This window comes from Talpa europaea (genome assembly GCF_964194135.1).
Source record: "Talpa europaea genome assembly, chromosome: 14".
Taxonomy (NCBI): Eukaryota; Metazoa; Chordata; class Mammalia; order Eulipotyphla; family Talpidae; genus Talpa; species Talpa europaea.
Window position 1 is genome coordinate 42,278,315 of NC_140082.1, and position 23,355 is coordinate 42,301,669.

The 23,355-nt window shown below is 39.4% G+C and overlaps 2 protein-coding genes across 7 annotated transcripts in view; one reads left to right on the top strand and one right to left on the bottom strand.

The window, feature by feature from the left end:
* Nucleotides 1–10,761: 10,761 nt before the first annotated feature.
* The window catches only part of NRP1 (neuropilin 1), a gene marked incomplete at both ends in the record, with an annotated part of 134,189 nt that continues 121,595 nt past the window's right edge, over nucleotides 10,762–23,355 (bottom strand). For 2 of the 6 annotated variants that reach the window (XM_084253493.1, XM_084253495.1), the window contains 5 exons: nucleotides 10,762–11,051; nucleotides 13,506–13,553; nucleotides 15,985–16,081; nucleotides 16,580–16,851; nucleotides 22,718–22,855. In XM_084253493.1, coding sequence (XP_084109619.1) covers nucleotides 10,762–11,051; nucleotides 13,506–13,553; nucleotides 15,985–16,081; nucleotides 16,580–16,851; nucleotides 22,718–22,855 — 845 coding nt within the window. Of the gene's footprint in view, nucleotides 11,052–13,505; nucleotides 13,554–15,984; nucleotides 16,082–16,579; nucleotides 16,855–22,717; nucleotides 22,856–23,355 lie in introns of all 6 variants that reach the window. The other 4 variants (XM_084253498.1, XM_084253494.1, XM_084253497.1 and 1 more) reach the window with 2 other exon arrangements.
* LOC311183846 (large ribosomal subunit protein eL31-like) lies at nucleotides 20,755–21,135 on the top strand (the record flags this gene model as incomplete). Its single annotated transcript, XM_084253492.1, has 1 exon — nucleotides 20,755–21,135. Exon 1 carries the CDS (start codon nucleotides 20,758–20,760, stop codon nucleotides 21,133–21,135), a length of 378 nt encoding a protein of 125 aa, XP_084109618.1. The 5' UTR covers nucleotides 20,755–20,757.

The window sequence follows — 23,355 nt, forward strand, 5'->3', positions numbered from 1 at the left end:
GGAATTAGTTGAGAAGTCAGGCTTTGTTGCACCTTCCTGCTGCTTATGGCTGCTTTAGAATTTTCTGTTTGGTCATAGAGTTTATTTATTTATTTATTTAAGATTTATCTATTTATTTTTTAAAGATTTATTTATTTATTTATACAAGAACTGGGGTACAGGCCAGATGTGCGGGAGGGTGAGAGGACTCACCAGAGACAGAGAGGGGAGCAGAACAGGAAGACTGACGGAAACACACTGCTGAGGAGCAGCGGGCGAGACAGGAGAGGTCTGCTGTGCCATGTGAGTAGCTCCCTGGCTGGCCAGGATCGAACAGGCACTGCAGAGGCTGTGGACAGCTTCACAGCGCTGTGCTCAAACACCTGCGCCACCAGGGAGGCCCTAAAGATTTATTTTTATTTATGCATACAAGAATTGGGGTGTAAGTCAGAGATGTAGGGGGGGGTGAGAGGATTCATCAGAGAAAGAGTGGGGAGCAGAACAGGATGATTGACTGAAATACACTGCTGACGGGAGCAGTGGAGTGACAGGAGAGGTCTGCTATGCCGTATGTGGGTTAGCTCCCTGGCCAGGGATCAAACTCATGCCACACTGGCTGGTGATAGCTTGATAGCTGAGATTTTAACCCCAGTGCCACCAGGGGGGCCCTGGTTATAGATTTTAAAGTTTATTGAAATAGGTTGTTGTCATTGCCTTTTTTTGTTGCTTTTGGCAAGTATTTTTGCCATTTTAATCTCATTTTTATAGTTATCAGGAGAGGGGATGTTTGTGATACAGGATTTTACCACTTATACCATTTATAAACATCCTCCCAGCATTCCCAGTGTTTTTTTCCTTTGTCCAAGTGTCTCCATTGCCCTCATTCACTGCTCACAGTTCTAACTCAAAAACCCATCATCTGTCTTGTTTTTTATTTCACTGTATTTCTTCAATTTTCTTATTCTGCTATTGTGCTTGTTTTTCTAGCTATAATATAATTTTATTACTTTAAAAGTATTATTTTCATGTGTAAAATGAAATCTCGGGAGAAGGAAAAATATTTATTTATGCTTAAACATCCTTTTTTGAATCAGAAGCAAAGTCAGAGATAGGTTTTACAGTTGTCAATAATCCTCAAGTAACTACACTCAAAGAGACTTTTGCTTTCCCACCTGATCTTGTGGGAGCACCTCACAGTGTTCATTAAATCAATTTCTTTTTTTTTTAAGGTTTTATTTTGGTGTAGAAGAACTGGGGTGCAGGCCAGAGGTGTGGGGTGGGGTATGAGAGGATTCACCAGAGACAGAGTGGGGAGCAGAACAGGCAGATTGACTGAAGTACACTGCTGAGGGGAGCAGTGGGAGAGACAGGAGAGGTCTGCTGCGCCATGTGGGTAGCTCCCTGGCAGGGGATTGAACTCATGCTGCAGTGGCTGTGGGTAGCTTCATAGTGCTGAGACTTAATCCCTATGCCACCAAGGAGGGCCCCCTCAAATTCATTTCTAATGTTGGTAACCCACAGAGCTAAGCTTACATGATATTTTCATCCAGGTATCTAAAAACTTCATCTTTCTACATTTGCTGGGTGATGAGTTGCTTTGAACTGACAAATGATTTTTCAGTAAGTTCTATATAGTGAGGTGTTGCCGTTAGGTAGAGATAAGAAAAAGAAAAATTTAGGCAAGATCATTGCTTGTCTGTATATGAGAGATAAATATTAGAGTAAATGCCATCCTGTTTAAAGGAACTCCATAACAAGTAGGGTGTGAAAGAAATTTTTCTTAAAAAAAATTCTGACACACTAATCATCCAAATTCTTGTTCAGAAAGAAGGAATCTCTGGTAGGTTAAATTGCACTAAATTTTGTCTCTTCATTTCCCATTTCCACTGAGATTCTCTTATTCTAGCTGTTGACTTTATTCAACAAATATTTACATAGCACCTCCCACATATCAGGAACTATTTTATGTGCTGTGGGTTACTAGAGTGAACAGATTAGACAAAAATCACTGCACTCCCTACTAAACATAGAGCTTCCATATGATCCAGCAATTCCACTCCTAGGTATTTACCCAAATGACACAGAAACAGTAATTCCAAAGGGAACCTGCACGCCTGTGTTTACAGCAGCACTATTTACAATAGTTAAGATATGGAAACAACCCAAATGCCCAAAAATAGATGACTGGACCAAGAAGATGTGGTACATATACACCATGGAATATTACTCAGCATTCAAAAAAGATAAACACATGCAGTTTGCAGCAACATGGATGGAGCTAGAAGGGATCATGCTCAGTGAAATAAGTCAGAAAGAAAAAGAAAAATACTAGATGGTCTCACTCATAGCAGGAATTTAGAAAATCTAAATAAGAGACCAGGAAAAAGACTAATCAATACAAAGTAATAATCAAAATCAACAAGCAACTATAAACCAGAGACACACTACAGGGTGGGGGGCGGGGGGAGGTGGGAGGGGCGAGGAGAGGAAGAACTAGAGTCAAAATAAGAGGGGGTGCAATTGTATGGGGAATATAACCAAAATGAAAATGCATACATTGTACAAAGATAAAAAATGATGTAAGATTTATATAAAATAAAATAAAAATAAATAAAATGTTAACTTTTTTCCCTAAAGTAAGTGAATAAAGGACTTTAACCTGGAAAAAAAAAATCACTGCACTCATGGAATTTACATCCTAAAAATACATAAGTAAAGTTTATGGTATACAAAAAGGTGATAAAATCTATGGAAAGAATTAGAGAGTGGGGTTGGTGACAGGAAATGCTATGGATAGGGGTAGGACTCTGAGATTCTCAGGAGCTTTAGTAAAAATTACTGAATAGTACTAAAATGACTAAACACTAAATGACTTGATAGTAAGAGAAATTCAAAAGAAATACACAGAACATATGAAAAGTACAAAAGTTTGCTCCTAGTACTCACAGGGCCTGTCCCCTCTCACTATAGTGGTCCCACTCCTCAAGACCCAAAGAAATAATTCCACAACTCTTAGCTCAGTTTCATCACTTCATATCTCCTGACCCCCCTCCATGTGGAGGATGTCCTGTTAAATCCAACAGCAAGGAGTTCATCAGATGTGAACTATGTCATCTCATTTTACTGCTCTCCCCAAGTTACTGGTTTCCAGTCTCAGAGATATCTCACTTCTCAATGTGGCAAGCACAGTGAATGATTTCCAACTACCTTCTACAGCAACAGTGTGGCTTTGCCCTTCCAAGTTGTGGCAGAAACAGCCAATGCTTATTGAATATACATGAATTGCTGGACTTTTTTCAGCACACTTAACATGTGTCAGTTCCAGGCTGTGGCATTTAAGACAGTGGGCAAATCTCTACTTCTTTCTTGCTCAGAGACTAGTAGCCACATATTCTGGTTGGTGCTGCAACAAAAGGCAAACAGCTCAGATCCTTGAATCATTGTCTTATAGAGTTACTGGATGACTGGATGCACAGTAGACTTTGGGTAAGTAAAATATATGCTTACCCATTAGTGTAAGTCATAAATACTTAGAAGATTATTTCTTACCACAACATAGCCTCCCTGGAACTGACCAGATCTAATAGTGAAGTGAGATCACAACCATAGTGCACACATTCTAAAGCATTCTTATCACCACTAATACTTACCACCATGTTACCACTTGGAAACATGAAGAACATCCCCTCACACAGAAGAACAATGTAGAGTAGTGTTGAGGATTATAAACATTGTGTTAGATAGATCAGAGTTTGAATCTTGGAAATGTCACTTGCTAATTGTTTTGCAACATTTCTCAGCCTCTCTGAACCTCAGTTTTGTCAAGATAGAGCAAGTTATTTTGAGGATTAATTGAAGTGCCTAGTAATGTTTGGTACAGAGAGACATTCAGAAAATTGTAGTGGTCATGGGAATAAGAAGGTAAGTAGTTTATGCCAAGTAGACTCAATAATGTATTTGCTGATTGGTTGAAATACACATGTAATCAATATCAGAGCTCTATGTGGTCAGGCAATAGGGAAAAGACACAAATGAGGGTCTCTCCAACCATCCAAACTTTCCAATAAATAGAGGAAATGAAAGGGATGATTTGTTATTTGGATAACAGAAAAAATATTTCTTCTTACAAATAATGGAAACGTAGGTGACTTAAATAAATAAAAATTTAAAAAGTGACCCAAGAAAAATTATACTTAAATCTACAAAAGTAAGGCCTTTCAGATGGTTGACTTGAATCACAGCAGAATTGCAAATGACGTAAGGATAGTGTTTGAGTCGATTTTAAACACATCACACATTCAAAGTCAATAAGCAATTTAAATAATGTTGAAAAATTTCAGAAGTTGGACAATTAGAGAAATGATAGCCTTAGTAAGCAGTGGAACAGTTTCCTGGAAGGATTACATCAAAAACATTAACATTGCCAGCACCACATTTTAGCAAGATGATGATGGGACCTTGAAGAAGGTGCAGAATTAGGTCATGTCAAAAATGATGGGGCTTGGAGAGACATCCAAGTCACTGAAAAGAGCATCACATAAGACCAGGACTTGCTTGCTGTCCATCCCAGCAATTGGTCTCTTTCAAGCAGCACAAGGGTGAGACTTGGCTGCACCATCTCAGAACAGCATGTCCATTTCCGGCCCAACATTCTGCCAGAACAACTGACTTTTCAACTCCATTAACAGGGCAGTGAAAAAAATTAGGTAATCAGGAATGAATATTATATATTTATGAAACTACATCATAAGAGGTATTTCTTCATTCAGATTGCAGGCAAGACAATCTTTCTATATAGAGAAACCCTCTCTCAGGATTCACTACTTGAAAAAAAAAAAAACCTCCATTATCTGACAGTTTCTCATTTCTTTGTAACAAGGACCCCAAGGAACAAGATTAGAACTCATCAAAGAAAGATTAAATAGGATTCAGCCTAGTTTTAGCAATCAAGATTTTAACATCTTTGTAAAGAAGTAAATTGTGTGTGAAGAATGAGGCTACTTTTGAACAGGAGGATTTGGCTCTTCATAAATTGTTCTTCCCCTGACCACACTGTGATGAATAACAGAGTATTTGCTAAGCTCCTGTGCCACTTTGAAATTTCTATCGACACTATTTCTTTCCTGTCAGAGGAGCCCACATTTGGTTCCATTACAACCAGACAGAATGTTCTTCTGAGTAAGATTTCTTTTTTTTTTTTTTTTAATATACACAATTTTATTACAAAATTTTTTTAAAAAACCAAAATGTAACATTCTAAACCACCCAAAATCTTCTATCCATACTAATTCCTACAAGTTTGCTGTGCTACCAAACACAAGTCAAGAAATTAAAGAAACCATTAAATATTTAGAAACATTCAACATCCGAAGCTTTAAAATCTAACTGTATGTAGTAGCCCCTCAAAAAGCTACAAACCTGCATTTTTAAAAAAGTATTTTCTCTACAAAGAATCTTTATCAGCTATACAAAAATCTGTACAGTTTTCATACTGAAGCTAATATTGAGCTGCACTTGAATTCACATTCTTAGCAAAACAGTTGCCGAGCACACATGCACACGCCACGCGCACCATCACAGGACAGCCATTTACTCCTCATCTTCATCCTCCTCGGGGACACGGCCAAGAAGCTGGGCGAGATGTGGTCCGAGCAGTCCGCCAAGGACAAGCAGCCGTACGAGCAGAAGGCGGCCAAGCTGAAGGAGAAGTATGAGAAGGATATTGCTGCATACCGCGCCAAGGGCAAGAGTGAAGCAGGAAAGAAGGGCCCTGGCCGGCCAACAGGCTCGAAGAAGAAAAACGAGCCAGAAGATGAGGAGGAGGAGGAAGAGGAGGAAGAAGCTGAGTAAGATTTCTAATTTGCTAATTTTGCTTTCTATTTTCTCAGCTGCATTAGGTTCAGACTCTTCTGAAAAGTGCTTTTGGAAACCTGAAAGTATGTTTTCCTCCATCTTTGAGGGTCCAGAAACCACCTTTGGAAGGAAGCAAGGGCAAACACACAACCTGCTTAGTGTAACTTCAGACTGTCAGTGCTTCTCAAATCTGAATGACTGGGGATACACATCATTTGGGAGATCTTATAAAAATGACTCAGCAGGTCTGGAGTATGGCCTAAGACTCTGCATTTTTCCAGATGATACTGGTGGTGGTAGTGATTGTTGGGTCACAGTTTGCATAGCAACACCCCAAATGAGCATCTTTTTTTTTTTTCCCCCTTCCCCACCCCACCCAGATGAAGCATCTTGCAGTATAATGCAAGGATGTGAGATAGTAGGAACAATGAATGGGAAGATGAAACCAGATACATCATCATTCAACTTTAAGCTTTGGATTCCTTATTTATAAAGTAGAATAATTACAACATACTTCACACACAGAGCTGCTGTGAAAATAATTAATGCTGTCAATATAAAGAAGTACAATGTCATTACCATAGATGTTTCTTGTGGAGTTGACTTTTCCTCTCCTGAAATAGCAGAGTCAGTTTATAGGAACTTTATTGCCAAGAAGTTCTACACATGTATAATGTCACTCTCATCTGTATCATCTTGTAATGTTTCATGGGAAGATTAAAAAAAAAAACAGTCTATCACTCTGGTGCTCAGTTCTAATCATTTTGAGGTACCCTTGATTCAGGTTTCTAACCCCCAAGTTGAAAAGTTGCTTGAGATCCCTTAGTGGATAGAGTTTAGTGAAATAGAGTTAATTCTTGGCAGAAAAGCTTTTTAATGAAACACAACAATTGTAAATACCATTGGGAACTAGAAACATTATGGATTATGATAAAATCTATTTAATTTGCAAAAAGAGTGCAATTGAGCTCAAGTAGCAATTAATAAGTTAGCAGGGAACACAGGCAATATAACAATAATTTATTTTTATGTTTTAAGTTAAATGTTTCAATCCTCACAACATATATAATTCCTGAATTTGGGAAATAATGTGCAATGATTTAGCTCTTTAAGCCCAGTAAGGAAGCCTAACTAATTAGGTTTAGGTTAGTAGCCAGCTAAAAAAAATGAAATAGTAATCTATGGCCCTGAGATTTTTCAGAAGATATCTTTGTATTACTTCTAATAGGCTTCTTGCAAATCATCATGTTTTCTAGAAACATCCATTAACATAGAAAGAATTTAACTTGAGTAAAGTGATAATCTGGATCTGTCTCTAAGTAGGGAGACCTAAAAATCCGTTCAACAGGGTCACTCTTAGAAGATGCAAAAGGCATAGACCCAGAGCAAAGCAGGAATATTGATTCACTGCAAAAGCTATCAGAGCAGTCCACTCCTCATGGAGTTCCTATGCTTTCAGCATTAAGTTTTCCTACAGTTAGAGAAAGGTAAAGAAAGAACTGTTGACCTGTGGGTAAGGGGATTAGTTTAGGCCACTTTGTTATAACCAAGTTTCGCTGTAACAGCTCAGCATGCTTTGATTCAACACTTCTGTTGACTTTGTTATTGCTGCTGTGATTTTTATTACTGTTGTTTTGGCTCCAAATAACACAGAAGCGTTCCTAAGAATTATTAAATAGCCAATTATAATGACATATTCTACCTTGCCTTGTACTGAATTTAGCATAGATGTGTGCAAAAACAGTCAGATTTTTCACCTATTTTCTGCAATTACAAAACTTACTAAAATTTCATTAAAAATGTGGATTCACTAAAAAAACTTCATCAAGGAGAATATAGAACATTTGACACAAGATTTGGAATTGAAATTTTTCATTTATAAAGTCAAATGCTATATTCCTTCACTTGACAGAGTCCAATTTGGGTTCCTATTCTACTTTCAGGAAATGTCTTCTTAATCTTCTCTCTGTATTATTATTATTTCTTAAAGATTTTATTTATTTATTTATACATACAACTGGGGTGTAGGCCAGAGGGGCAGGGGATTTGAGAGGATTCACTGGAGACAGAGTTGGGAGCAGAACATGCAGATCTACTGAAATACACTGCTGAGGGGAGCAGCGGGAAAGACAGGAGAGGTCTGCTGTGCCACTTGGGTAAATTTCCTGGCTGTGGATCGAACTCATGCCTCACCGTATGGCGATAGCTTGATAGCACTGAGACTTAATCCCTGCACCACCAGGGAGGCCCTCTCTTTATTATTTTTAAAAAAGAACTTCAAAACCTTGAAAATTATTCAATACTGGAATAATACCAATTTCTTTAACAATAACAAAGTTAATGTAATAAAAGCCATCAGTTTTGGAATATTTTATGAAAATGTTTAATTCAACTGTTTCTTTGGAATGTAGTAGTCATAGTTTGGAATTTAAGTTACAATTCAGTTCTACGTGGTTTTTATGCTACTCAGTGTCTGAGAATACAAATGTCATTTAAAGTTAAGGCTTCGCTGTTCATTTTGAAACAACAATTTACAAGTGTCATATTGTCATAGAAAATAAAAATTTCTGTAAAAAAATTTGCACAAAATTTTATGATGGTACAAAACATGAAGCAATAATATACCAGTAAAATGAAAACATTTTACTACAGAAAGTTTTATAGATTTCAATAAAGAAAAAATATGTTATTTTTCACCTTTAAAATTATGAAACAATCTAAAACAATATAAACTGAACATTTTGTAACACTGCCTTTACAAATTAATAACTTTATAAACATATAATTTTTAAATATATTTATCAGTGCAAGATACTTTAAAATTTAAAGTTTCAGTATCATTTTTCCTTGGCTGAGGACAACTGTAAGTCTGTTGCCTTAAAAAAAGTCTTACTTAGTGCTTTTGTCCTGGTGTGATTATAACATCTGATGAATGTCTCTGAGGACAAAAATCTACTCTTCTTTCATTGGTGATCAATACTTTCCTGGAAACAAAAGGAATTCTCAATCCAATTAAACCAAGATGAATGGACTGTCCAGTCCATGATGCAAATGTGACTCCCACAAATGTATCTGAGTGAGACCTCTCGCAGAGCAGGAAGGGCGGAAGATCTAAAAGTTCTTATGTACAACATGGCATGGCACAAATACACAGAAAAACAACCAAAGTTTCTTTGGGTTAACTCACAAGCTGCCTGCTAAAAGAGTTACTTCCCTGTGTTTTTAGAGGCTTAGGTCTTGCCAGCCCCAAGGCAGTTTTTTTCTTTCTGAATCATACGAAGTTTCTAGAAACATTCATTCAAATCTTTCTTTTTTACCCCCAGGGTTGCGGCTGAATAGATTTTTAAAAATATCTGTTTTGACTTTACTAGCTCCTCTAACCCTCTTATCTTAAAACACTTCCTCTCCAGGCACCAGGATTTACGCTGTTTCTTAGATAAACTGTTCTTTCTACCACTTATTTTGTCTGAGTCAATCCCTAAACAAGAAGGTTCTCATTTTGTATATTTGCATGTAAAAATTTCATGGTTTTGGATGTTTGAAGAATTTTTTAGTTTTTTGGGGTCTCACATGGAAGCCAATTAGTAGTATTTCTTCCCTCAACTTATTACTATATCTGTTAAATGCAAACATTTCTATCAAAGATGATTTTGATTGGAGTAGACATACAAATGATTGAAGGAAAAAGGATACTGTCACTTTAACCAGTTAACAAGAAAACCAAAGTTAGACTTTGGAGGGCAAAGTTAGGAATTTCCCTTATTTATTTATTTTTAAACATAAAGTCTAGTAAAATTGTTTGCCATTACCAGCAGGTTAAAGCTGCGAGTTTCTTTTCTGGACAATGGCAAATGCTTAAATCCTAAGAGAGGAAAAAGACAGAATAGGAGAGAAAGTTTACATCTGAAAATACATTCCATATGAAAGAACAATAAGAGAGAATATTGCAGCTTTATACAAAAGGGTCAAGAGACATGAAATTGAACTACAGAAAAAGCAGAACAATTAAGCCACATTGCAAATCTTCGGAGCCCTTGCCTTCCCTAGGGCTGACGTCTCACACTAAAATATACTTTCTTCTTAGTCAGTGGGCCACCAGGGTTTGATTAAAGAGTAGGGCTTTCACCAGCAAGAAACAGAGCGGGTTGTTAATGTAACACAATGAGAACCAGTACAAACAAAAAGGCACTTGAGAGGACATAGACTAGCCAGTGCCAAGGAGTTTTCTTGCGGTTGTCGGCAGCACACCCAGTTGCCAGCAGTGTTCGGCGATGGCACAGTTTTCTGTATGGAGTTCACAAGCACGAGGTTTAGTACAACACTGGAAAACATCAAGAAAATTTGACGGTATTGCTTTGTAAACAGAGCTGACACACTAAATTGGTACTGAATACACAGTACTTTAAAATAAAACATCCTAATCCCTCTTTGCCTATGTAAGACAGGGCAGTTATACACAAGTACAGCTTCAGGAGTCCACTGAAATGCGCTTATTCTACTATATTCTGGGCACTGGGTTACAGGTAGCATGTCCATCAAAAGGGCCCCACTGAATACACATGGTGCCAGCATCTTGGATTTTGCAGTTTCCAAAAAGTATCCATAAAAGGGAGAGGAGAGAGAAAGAAGGGGACAGGGAATTTGAAATGAATTATTCAGTCAATCATACTTGGTCTCAACACCAGCATTTGATTATTCAAATTAAACCAACAGATAAAAGCTGACTGTACATGATTCCGATCGTTAACACAGCTAACTTGTTCATGTCTGTCGGCCATACTCATCGAAGCTCCTGAGAAAAGCCTGGTTCAGCGTCATCAACGCACTTCCAGCCTGTACAGTGAAAGATCAACAGTTTCCCAGCACGCTCACTCAATGTAGGTCCTTCCGCATCAACCTTCTGACTGGTTGCTTCACCCTTGCCTGCCTTCACGCCTCCGAATAAGTATTCTGTGTATTCAGTTTGTCTTTTTTCAACTTCACACCATCCACAAGCTCAAAGTTATAGTTCTCCAGGGCAGATAAGTTTCTTTCTGACATCCCGTTGTGCCAACAGGCACAGTACAGCACGACCCCACAGACAGCACCCAAGAGGACCCCCAGCGCGCTCATGGCAATGATGGTAATGAGAATGGGATCCAAGGTCTTCAACACGTTGCCTGGTTTCCTGGAGATGTTCTCATCACCTTCTCCTGCACCCTCATATCCTGGAGTGCTCCCTATGGAGAAACCAAAAGTGGCTCATAAGCACTGACAACATACCAGTGATAGAGAAAGAGAGAAAAGAAAGAAAAGAAGTAAATCCCACACTCCAGTTTTTTTTTTTTTTTTCAAATTGGCTTTTATTTTTTTTTTTTAATTTCCTAGAGGCATGTCTTATTTATTTATTTATTTGTTATTTGTTTGTTTGTTTGGTTGGCTTATACATGCACTGGGTACAGTCAGAGGCGCGGGAGGGTGAGAGAATTCACCAGAGCCAGAGCGGGGAGCAGAGCAGGCAGAAGGACCGAAGTACACTGCTGAGGGGAGCAGCGGGCGGCAGGAGAGGTCTGCTCACCATGTGGGACCCTCCTCCGGTGGCCGGGGAGCAGCCGGGGATCGAACCGGCTGCAGAGGCTGCAGGCAGTTTCGCAACCCAGCGCTCAACCGCTGCGCCACCGGGGAGGCCCCCCACACTCCAGTTTTGTCTTTGCTCTTCTAGGAGACTATTTACTCTCCAATGGGGCTCGACCCAACCATCGCTGAAAAATACCAATTTTACATTTCACTCCTTATTAGTTTCGAGGTAGGAAGGCAGATAATGGGGGAGTACATGCTGTGATTCGGACAGAAATCTTAGCACATGGAAATAACTGATTTGGGGTAAATAGTGAGGGTTAGTTCTAATCTAATTCAGATTTCATGAAGCCCACCACCATCTGTGCTCAATTGTAATCTGTGTTTTTAGTCTTTGGTCAGAAATGTGGTGATTAAATTTTGCAAAATGCTTAGTCATACATTTGTTTAGTTGGGGGATCTCTCCACTGCCCTGTGCATTTGCCTGACCCCAAAACCAGGCCTGAGGAAGCCTTCCCCAACTGCCCTTTAATGTGGTGTCTCTGTGTGGGCATGGTCCACACAAATTTGTTGTTCTACAAACATGTTCCATGTAACATCTTTAAGTCAAATGTGTTTTCTTCGCAAGTCTAAGCTGATTTGACTCAAGAAGGAGAGATCTTTTAGAACTAGGGAATGCTTGCCGCTGACATGTAATATGACTTATGGCTTAAATCTAGAAACTCTCTCTTGTGCTGAACAGAACACATTTAATAATAAGCATCTTTGCAGTCCTTGTCTAAAGTCACTGGAGACAGTCATACTGTTCTGCAGTTCAGTCACTAGGGAAATGTTTTCTTTAGAGTGGAACATGAGGAAGTATTAACATGGGAGCTGTGAGTCTAGAAACAAGACCAAAATGTTAATGCACCACGTGTATGATTGCTTACTCAATGGTGTTCTGATCAGCAAAGATTCCAATCAAAGAAAACTAAAAATACGAGATGCAAGTTCCTAAACAGGGACAAACAAGTCATGGGGGCATAGTAATATTTTCTCCCTTGATAAAAGATTGTTTTTAAACAATCTCAAATACACTTTACATCTCAATATGGACTAATAACTAAGCTATATGAGCCCTGTGTTAATATTAACCACATAGGATAGGGTCATATTTATTGGTCTCCATGAAGTTCAAATTTGGCAATAGCAGGACCAAATTTCTAAGGGAAACAGTTGCTGATGTTGATAGGCAGGATATAGAACTGTTGGCAGTAGCTGTGAGTAATGTTGGGGCAAGATACAATAACCCACAACTGCTAGCCAAGAGGCACAGAAAATTTTGAGAATAAAATAACATCAAGCAAGGCCTAACTCTGATCAAATATCTTACATTTGATTACAAATCTGTGTTCAATGGAAACACACATTTTCAAGTGAGTCAGTCTAAAGTTCAGGGCTACAACCTGAGCATCAATGAAACTTAAGGCAAGTCTGCTCTGAGTTTGTCTCCTCATCTGTAAAATGGGAATAAATATTACTCAGAGAGGGGCTGAACAGATTAAATGAATATAAAGTTCTCGGAACATACTAGCTCCGCAATAAAACCTTGTTATCATCAACATCGACATCATCATCAGATGACCACTAACACGAAGCTAGGGTTCCCCCAAAGGAGGCTGGGAACAGATGACTCAATTATAACAGATAATCACAGAAAGTAGGCTCATCTCTGGAGATCAACCAGACACAAGAATTTTGACTGGTTTCTAATTGCCATATGAAAATTATGGTAGTTTTTGAGTCAGTCTTCACTAGTTTCCCATTTGCATAGTTACAGAGGGAGAATATTTCACCTTACCACCTCCAACTCCTTCTCCCAACTCAGGTAGGAACATCAGTGCTAGCATATTTCCCCAGGGTCAACCGCTTCCACAAGCTGGACCTGTCACTGTGGTTCTCAAAGGGAGGCTTAGAAGGAATGCTGGCAAAAATCTAATCCATTCTACCAGGGGCATTAACATTTACTTCTGGAATTGCTTTATACACCAGTGTACTAAGGTTTCAGAAAGTTTATTTGCACACATAATGAAAGTAACAGTAAATTAAAAAAAAATTGGTCAGCAAAATAAATTTACCTGTTTCAATTTTATTTTCCTGCTTCATTTTATCCAAGTCTGCTGGCTCTGAAAAGTCAAACAAAATTGAAAGAGATATTTAAACTGCCTAGAAAATACAATATACATAAACAACCTAAGCCCCTACACACATGCACACACACAGAGTTTCCTTTACAGGTTTTAGTAAAAACCTCACCTAACTGCAGAGCAACAGAGAGGCAATGCTAAATGGCTGTGAAATTGGTTTCACATCTAAATTCAGGTAGCATTGCTGTAAGCAGAGGGTGTTGTTTTAGAAGAGAAGGCAGGATAGAAATGATTTTGGTGTCTGGAGAGTGGGGAAAATCTGGTGAAAACAGTAAACAGAAGTGGGTATACATGTGCAACTATCCTCTGCTTTTGTTGGTAATTGCTTCCTAATTTGGTAAGTGTTAGTTTGGTTTCTCAAGTAGTATGTCAGGTCTTTGAGGCAAGAGACCATATCTTGTGTCTCATAAAAAAAAAGTCTTTGATGTTCTGAAGTTTGCTTTGGCAGCACAATATACTAAAATTGGAATGATACAGAGAAGGTTAGCGCAAGGATGACACACAAATTCATGAAGCATTCCATAATTTTTCACTCATGGGGGGGTATGGGAAATTGAACAAAAGGTCAGGAAAAAGGTAAAACTTGCAGGCAAACCACAGATCTGAGACATATAGCAGGGGAGGGGAAGAGAGAGGGATCAAAACAAGGGAGGGAAGAGCACAAGGGACTATGGTGATGGCTCATGGGTGATGTGGTGGTGGGAGATTTATGGGGACTACACCTGAGGGGAGAAATTAAATATTGTACAAAAATGAACCGTGATGTAAGAAAAATAAAAGTCTCTAAAAGAAATGGAGTCCTGGTATCCGTTATAGTTCTGAGTAGAGGGCAGGGGTTTTGAGTACTTTGTTCACTGCTGCACCCCTCACATTTAGTGTACAGACTAAATAGGTGCCTTAATAAATGCTTATTGTATTAATTCATGAACAATAGATAATAATCTCATAGCACCCATGGCTAAATATGTGAGAACACATATTTAATGAATAACTAGACATCTTTTTAGAGAAAGTGTTCTTATGGAGCTTTGCTTGTAACTTTTGGAGTACAGTGCATAGCAACAACTACCGATAAGTAGTCTAGACACAGGAGAAGATCATGGAATCATCTAGCCACCTATATATTAACTGGAGCTTAACATATAGTATATGTCACTATAGTATATTCGATGTTGCTTAGCATATTGTATATGTCACTTAAAACTTGTTGAGCTGAACTGAATTTATTTCTTTGTTTTGGTTGGTGGGGTTTGCTCTCACATTCCTAAAGCATTACCATCATCACTCTCATTTTGGAATAAGAAAGCATCAGTATTACATGCACAGAGTAACTACTTGAAAGATATTATTTTAACATCTAAGCAGCCTTGGCGGTGGGTAATTTGTAAAGTAGTTGCACCTGAATAGTCTTGCCATTTTCTGTGAAGATTTGCTATTGTGCATTAAGTAGATTTCTTTACATAGTATGAAGAAACAGACCTTTATTCATTATTCTTTTTTATCCAAATTTCTTCAATTGACCCTACCAAATTATTGCCTCTTTAGGAATTACGTATATTCAATATATTGTATAATAAGAGCATTGTAAATTGCTGAAATGACTAAAACCCACTGTAGCCAACAGGCCTCCTTTGTCTTAAGTTGGCCCAACAGACTTATTCCATTTTGTTATAATTAACATCCTACTATATAATGAGATATAACAAAAGTTTAAGTGTAGCAAATGGAACTTAAGACTAATTACAGTGCTATTACATTGCCATTAGTGATGCTATTTAAAATTATATATCAAGAACTAGGGAATATGAATTGGTTTTCTCTGTCAGACTTTTCCCATATATATCAGCCTAATAAAAGACACACTCTGAACTATTAGACAAAGTCTCTAAATCTCATTTATTTTTTAGTAATCTCAACTATTTTTAGAGTTAGTGATACTGCTTATTTGTAATAAAGCAAAGAATTATGGCTTTTAAGAGTCATTAGGGATGTAATTTTAATTCAAGGTGATCAGAATTCTCATAGGCTTGCTGCTTTGTTTATATACCTAGATATTTGGAATTATCCAGATGTCTGAGTTTTCTACCTTTCATCAAAATGTTTTGACATGTGTATACAGACTGTGAACTGTGAGTTTCTTTGCTATGAGGTCTGGCTTCCACATTACTTATGTCTTTTTTGTAGAAATTAATTAGACATTCTAACGGAACTATTGTAGGTTGGGTAATGGGGTAGTTAAAAGTAAACTGTCTTGATTTTATGTCTTGTACATCAGACTATGTATTTAATATGATGTACTTAAGGACACATTGAAATGTTAGGTCTAAATGAACAAGACAATGACCATCACATAGAAAGAAATGAGTTCTGGGCAAGTGCTTCATTGATTTCTTCAGCAACTCATACTTACTTTCACAGTCCTCTTGTGAAATGTGGTTATTAATACTAATGTCATCCACTGCAATACCACCAAGGTTTCCTTTTCCGATTTCACCCTCAAAAATCACCTAACAAAATGAGATCATTTCACAGTATTTAAATGTTCAGTCCCAAATAGCAATGTTTACAAATGCTTGTTCAGCTGAAGCTATCGCACATAAATTAAATCCATGAGACCTCACATTAGCACTTTGCTCATCATTTCATATTAAATGGCTGGTGATAGCATGAAACCTCTTCACGCCCTCTTTTTATAATACAAAATTTAAAACTGGAAACAGCAGCAATTAAAAGAAATGCTACATAGTGAGAGCCCAAAATAGATTATGAAGTAATTTTTCCCCTTTTTTTCTCAACAAACTGGTGTTATTCCTATAATCTAGGAGACTGCAAAATATACTACCAAGATTATCATCACTGCAGCAATATTTTAGGCTTGAGAAACACCTTATATATATATATATATTTTTTTAAATATTCCCACCTCCAATTTTCATAACCTTCAAAGTATTAACCCAGTGGCCCTGAAGCAGCTGCCTTCCCTAACCTAGGGAAGTGGGTCATACCTGATAAAGTTTCAAGGATTTGTGGAGCAGGACACGCCCTTCTTTCCAGTGGTCTCCCTGGTGTCCAATGGCCATCCACACCAACTGGTCGTACTCCTCTGGCTTCTGGTAACGCAGTTTAACCCTCAGCGTGCCCACATGAGAACCAGACATGTGATACCAGAAGGTCATACAGTGGGCAGAATTCTGGGAATACACCACAGGGCTCACCAGACGTGCCACTTTGCCTTTCTGGTTTTCATCTGCTTGGGAATAGATGAAGTTGCCATCTCCTGCTGTGACAAAAAACTGTGTTAGGGAGAATGGCCAAATTTACTGCTCCTTTGTCTCTTAAGTTCCATGGCGTAAACCGTCCCTCCTTGGCTGAGCACCAAGATTCCCAATATGCAGTAGAAAGAGAATGGTGTGAAGTTGTTGGGGAACCTCTTTGCACCTCAGGCTCCTCTCTGGGCATTTGATGGGGGAGGGCTGTAAATCAGTGCTAGTTTAAATGTGACTTATTTGGAAGGCATTGTCACATGGAGTGTGCTTTGACTGAAGTCAACTTTGCAGCCTTGCAAGCAAATAGCAGCGCAGGGAAGACCTGTACAATTATTTTTATGAATCTTTAAGATTGCTCCAGAAATACCTGTGTGAACACAGATGTTAAATGGAATGATTTAGATGTATTTTTATTTGTCATTTGAGCAGCAGGAGTTCCGGTTGATGACACTCTGGCCCCTATAACTACCTGACAATAATAAAGTTGCAGTTTTTCCAAATAATCTGGCAATCCTCTTTCCCCCCAATCAATTATTCCTCCTTAGTTAATTTTAATGACTTTCAAATTCCTTACATATATTTGAGAGCTTGAGGATCAACTGTGAGTCTGAATTCTGTTTGATGTGGGCTTCTGGTTCAAGGAGAAGCAAGGTTGCATTTTTAAGGCTTATTAGAACAAGCCATTTTGGCAATGTAGACAGTTGCCAAGCTGGGAGGACTTACTCTTAGCTTTGCATTTAATTACTCCCAGTGGGAACATTTTCTCCTGCCACCACCTGGTCTAAACACACAACTCATGTTTCACTGTTTGTTCTGCAAATAGAAATCACCTACTCTAAAGCCTCACCTGATGTAAGTGTGAATCTGATGTTTGGCCCTCAGTGGGCAGGGACTTGTTTTGTTTGCTGCCCAAGAGGCTTGTGTGGTTGTGAGATACTTTTTCACTGTGCATATGTGGGCACGTCCTTGTACCTGTTTGTCTGTGAAAACAGCATTCAGGTGGAAGGGGAGGTATCAGTGGGCAGCTTCTTTCATCTGACTGCTTATATGAGGTTACCCAAAACACTCTTAATAAAACCCATATGTGGAATAATAAAAGGAAGGTGGAAATAAGTCACAGGTCTGGCAATGTGTCTGATTCTCTCGGCCTTTGTGTGGTGTCCCCCATGACCAGGCAGACTCAGTCATTCCCAGGGTTTTGTTTCAACTCATGAATTTACCACTTGGTAAATGAGCAATTTGCTCCATCTGTGTGGCAGTGTATTTCACTGACATGAGCAATATATCCGTCCACCAAGGTGGGCAGCTAAACACATATCTGGTCTTGCCTCTATTCCCTCCCCCAGTCTCAGGGAAGAAAACTGGAAATGCTGCAGAGAGGAAACACATTAATTGCATTCATGAGGTTTATTCTGGTCATTCAGGGATTTGATGGTAGAAAGGAGAAAACTGGTCTGGTAGAGGGGGAATTCTGCCTGAAAAATCTCTCTTGCCTCCACCCTGCTGCCATTGTGGTCTTCCAAAAATATGCCTATGTCTCTCCTCTGCTTAAAACTTTTGAATGGCTCCTCACTGCCTTCAGGCTACCCCACTTCTTCACATAGAAACTGAGGCCACATGCCCATGCCACACACCCAATTGACTCACAAACCACACCAGTTGCAATTCACTAAAACACAGCACCCCGAACTGCACAACTGTGCAATGCCATTTCTTATGCAAGCCTGATTAAGACCATCTCTAAGGCAGGACTGCTTTGTCCGAATACTTCTGTATTATCTTTAACCACTGTTGCTCTCTGCTGCCATTGGACACTCTAAACCCAACATACTGTCATCATTTTCCACTCAGAGTCAGACTGTAAGAACCTCATGTAGGGTAAGGAAAAAAATCAGGCTTTTCTGCCCTCCCGCCATCAGGATAGATGATGTATCCTTGCGGTCCTGAATGCATGCTTGATGGCAGGCACCTGGAGTAGGGTGTGGGTAGATGGGATTCACCTGGGCTGAGACTGGGCTTCTAAGGGCGGCGTCACGGGGACGCCAGGGAAGCTGAGACAGAAGCAGAGAAGCAGAAGCAGAGATCACCAGAGAGCCCAGATAGAGTGAGGATTTGCTGGGGGCTGGGAGGACTGCCAGCCTCCTGGCCCCCCAGCATCCCTGCCTGCCGTATGCCTGGTAAATCTCAATAAAAGCCTGAAAAGTCACTGAGGACTCTGACTCCTCCTTTACCCTGTCTGCATGGGATCATAGAGATCCTGCACTGTGCCCACTCCTGCCCCTACACCTCAAAAACAGGCCCCCCCCTTTATACCCACATATCCCGTGCCCAATGTGGCACCTACCATGTAATAGGGCTACTCCTACTCAAACAATATTTGTTTGATGAGCCAGGGATAGATGCTGGGTTTCGGGAATCTTCTGTAAGGGGGTACATAGTTTCACTGTTAGAGGTCAAATGTTGAAAATCAAGTGGGGTTTCTTTAAATAAATTGAAAACTGGGGAGCAGGATAGTTTACTTAGCGTTAATTTAAAAAATCTCAATGACCGATTTGCAGAGTGCTGCCTGCTCTCTGCTGTCAGTTTGTGTGCATGCCCTTTTCATCTAGATTTTTTTTTTCATGTTAACAAGTTCCTGCCTTTCAAATGTCAGGCTCAGTAAATGATTGTGCTTCTAGTGCCATGGGGGACTCTCTCACGAGTCAGGCAGACCTGGCATTATAGCCAAGCGAATCTGAGAGTTTGTCTGGGAGAACAAAAGAGACAAATCCTTTTGAAAGAATCACACTTCTCAGATGTTAATCAAGACAAGCCCTCCTTTTCTGATACTTCAACATATAAAGAGCTGATATTTTTCCTTTCAGGGTTTTTTTTTTTTAATCACAATTCTGGGTCAGGAACTCTGTCTTCATTTTCTCAATTAGCACTTTACTTCTGCAAGCCTTTTAGCTTTTGTCTCCGGCTAACATAGCTTTTAACCTCCTTTGAATGTCAGATCCTACTGAGCCATTTTGCTTCACTTTGCATCAATTTTTCCACCATTACTGCCTTCATTTCAGCTAATTGCATTTGGTTAATTTGATGCCATTTATATGTACAGTGCCATTTACAGTCAAAGTATTTTAAGTTTTCTAAAACTGCTTGTCTTAAGACTCAATTGAAAGTGTCTCAGAATTGAAGGAGTCCAATTTTATCCAATTTCCTTGTCATTCTCATTAGGCAAGGAGGTAGCTATGGTGGAAGGAGGTCTATTCAACTTACTTAATAGTTATGTTCACTGGGGACAAAAAAGTGAACAACAAAATGGGAAAGCCACAAAGTACCCTCTGCCCATCCATTGGCCTACCAAGCCATCCTCATAAAGCACCAGCATGGGAGGAACTTTGCTTAATGAGATTTCTCAGAATCAGCAAACGTTCCTCTGGGGTGTCTTCTGGGAAGCCACTACTTGCGTAAGCAGGCCAGGATCACTGAGTAGGGTGGAAGTTTGTGGGCTGGGTGTATGTATGTGTTTGTACTTTTTGCAGGACACCGCTGGTTCTTTATTCCATCTCCCAAGTGGAGTGATGAAGTGACCAGGAGGAAACAGTGTGATAGCGGATTAGAATGTGCTGGAGGGCCTCCCTGGTGGTGCAAGGGTTTAAGATACAACCTATGAAGCTGTCTGCAGCCACTGCAGCATGAATTCGATCCCCGGCCAGGGAGCTACCTGCATGGCACAGCAGACCTCTCTTGTCTTGTCCGCTGCTCCCCTCAGCAGTGTACTTCGGTCAATCTGCCTGTTCTGTTCCCCACTCTGTCTCTAGTGAATTCTCTCACCCTCTACACCTCTAGCCTGTACCCTAGTTCTTGTATACATAAATAAAAATAAATCTTAAAAATAAAAAAATAGACTTTCAACGTTGTGGCCCGGCAGGATGGCTCCCGCAAAGAAGGGTGGCAAGAAGAAGAAGGGCCATTCTGCTATCAAGGAGGTAGTTACCAGAGAATACACGATCAACATTCACAAGCACATCCATGGAATTGGCTTCAAGAAGCGTGCCCCTGGAGCACTCAAAGAGATCCGGAAATTTGCAATGAAGGAAATGGGCATTCCAGATGTACGCATTGACACCAGGCTCAACAAAGCTGTCTGGGCCAAGGGAATAAGGAATGTCCCCTATCGTATCCATGTACGGTTGTCCAGGAAATGTAATGAGGATGAAGATTCACCAAACAAGCTGTATACATTGGTTACCTATGTGCCTGTCACAACTTTCAAAAATCTACAGACAGTCAATGTGGATGAAAACTAATCACTGACTAGCAAATAAAGTTACAGGGCCTCACTGGTGGCACAGAGGGTTGAGCATGATACTCCTGTGTATTTCTGCCTGTTCTGTTTCCCACTCTGTCTCTGGTAAATCCTCTGGCCTATACCCCAATTATACAAAGAATTTATTCATGCAAAGTAAAAAAAAAAATAGAGTGCACTGGAGTGGCTGTCCCCTCCCTCTGTTCTCTACCCAGTCCCTCCTCACTAATTAGTAATAGAAAGAAATAGAAAGGGAATGGGGTGTGTTGTGAGTTGGGGTGGGGGGAGATTTCTAGCTGCTCAGAAGATTTAAAATCTTCCCTCAAGGTAAGCCTCCCATCCCATCTGGTTCTACTTCCGCTTGAAAGGTCAAGAGAGAACAAGCATCAGGTTTACTTATTGTTTCTTTAGCTGTGAAATAAATGAGATGACATAATATACGTCTGGATTTGCTTCAAAATAATCCACAGATGGAGGCCTCCCTGGTGGTGCAAGGGGTTAGGCACAGCATTGTGAAGCTATTCGCAGCCACTGCAGCATGAGTTTGATCCCCGGCCTGGGAGCTACCCACATGGCACAGCAGACCTCTCCTGCCTCGCCCACTGCTCCCCTCACCATTGTATTTCAGTCAGTCTGCCTGTTCTGCTCCCCACTGTCTCTGGTGAATCCTTTCACCCCTCCCGCACCTCTGGCCTGTACACCAGTTCTTGTTTGCATAAATAAATAAATATTTTTAAAAAATCCAGAGATAAAATAAGATACCTAATTTGATAATGGTAGAGGCTGGGGGATATATTTATATATGAATATATATTTATAAATATATAAATATAAATACATATAAATATATATTCATATATAAATATATGAATATTTATTTATTTTACATATATACACACATATAAGGAATATATATACACACATATAAAGAATATATATGTATATATACATATATGTTCTTTTTTCCTATTTCTTTTTTTTTTAAAGGTTTTTCTTTTTTAAAAGATTTTATTTATTTATACAAGAGCTGGGGTACAGGCCAGAGGCACAGGAGGGTGAGAGGATTCACCAGAGACAGAGCGGGGAGCAGAACAGGCAGATCTACTGAGTACACTGCTGAGGGGAGCAGCAGGCGAGTCAGGAGAGGTCTGCTGCACCATGTAGGAATCTCCCTGGCTGGCCGGGAATCGAACATGTACTGCAGAGGCTGCGGACAGCTTCATAGTGCTGCACGCAACCTGCTGCGCTACCGGGGAGGCCCCTTTTTTCCTATTTCTTTTCCACTTTTGAAGGTTTAAAATTTTCCATAAAAAGTTTACAAATTATAGAACACTAATTTTCATATATTTACCCAGCTTGCTATTTTTCGGGCGGTCAATCAGTTGACGCACTTAATCAACATTCTTTATTACTTGTCCTAAGTGTATCTCTAGTAGGGAAAAACAACTAGTAATTCCAGGAAATAAAAGTATGCGTTAAAGCTCTGTAGTTATTTCTAACTTCCTTAAACTCACAGATCCCAGGAACGCTCCACAGTAACACCTTCATCTAAAGAAATGAGGCCTCAGTGAACTCTCCGTTACCTGTGTGATCCTGGATTGGTCCTGTTTTGCTGGTCAACACACTCCACTTGAGTTGCACATGGTTGTCATGTTCCCAGTGACAGAAGGTCTTGTGAGAACCCCAGCCAAATTCACAGTTAAAATCATATGTTGGAAACTCTTCAGTAGGTGGAAGGAAAAAACAGAGATAAGCAGAGAAAAACAGATTTAATCAATTAGGGTTACGAAGATCTTTCATTCATAGCAAGCACAATTTATGTAAGTTAATGTCTGTTGAAAAATTCTAGGAGTCACAAAACTCAGGATTACCGAAAATTCAAAAGATGCATGGAGATGTCAAAATGTTTGCAAAAACATATTTAATATTTTCTTCATGCAGCTTTAAAAAGATTGTGAAATGACTGTCAAATTGTTTTCACAAAAAAATTTCCAGGAAGGTTACATTCCAAAGACTGTATATTACGTTTGCATCATTCCACCTATTTCCACTACATTTAATATGAAAGACACTCTGTTCTTGAGGATGAATCATAAAAATTGATATCCACCAATAACGCACATCTTAGTTAGATATTGACCTGTGAACCTCAAAAGTCTATAAAATGTGAGTTGGCTGAGAGCCTCATCCTGAGCTATTTGTATTCTCCTTCCACATGCTT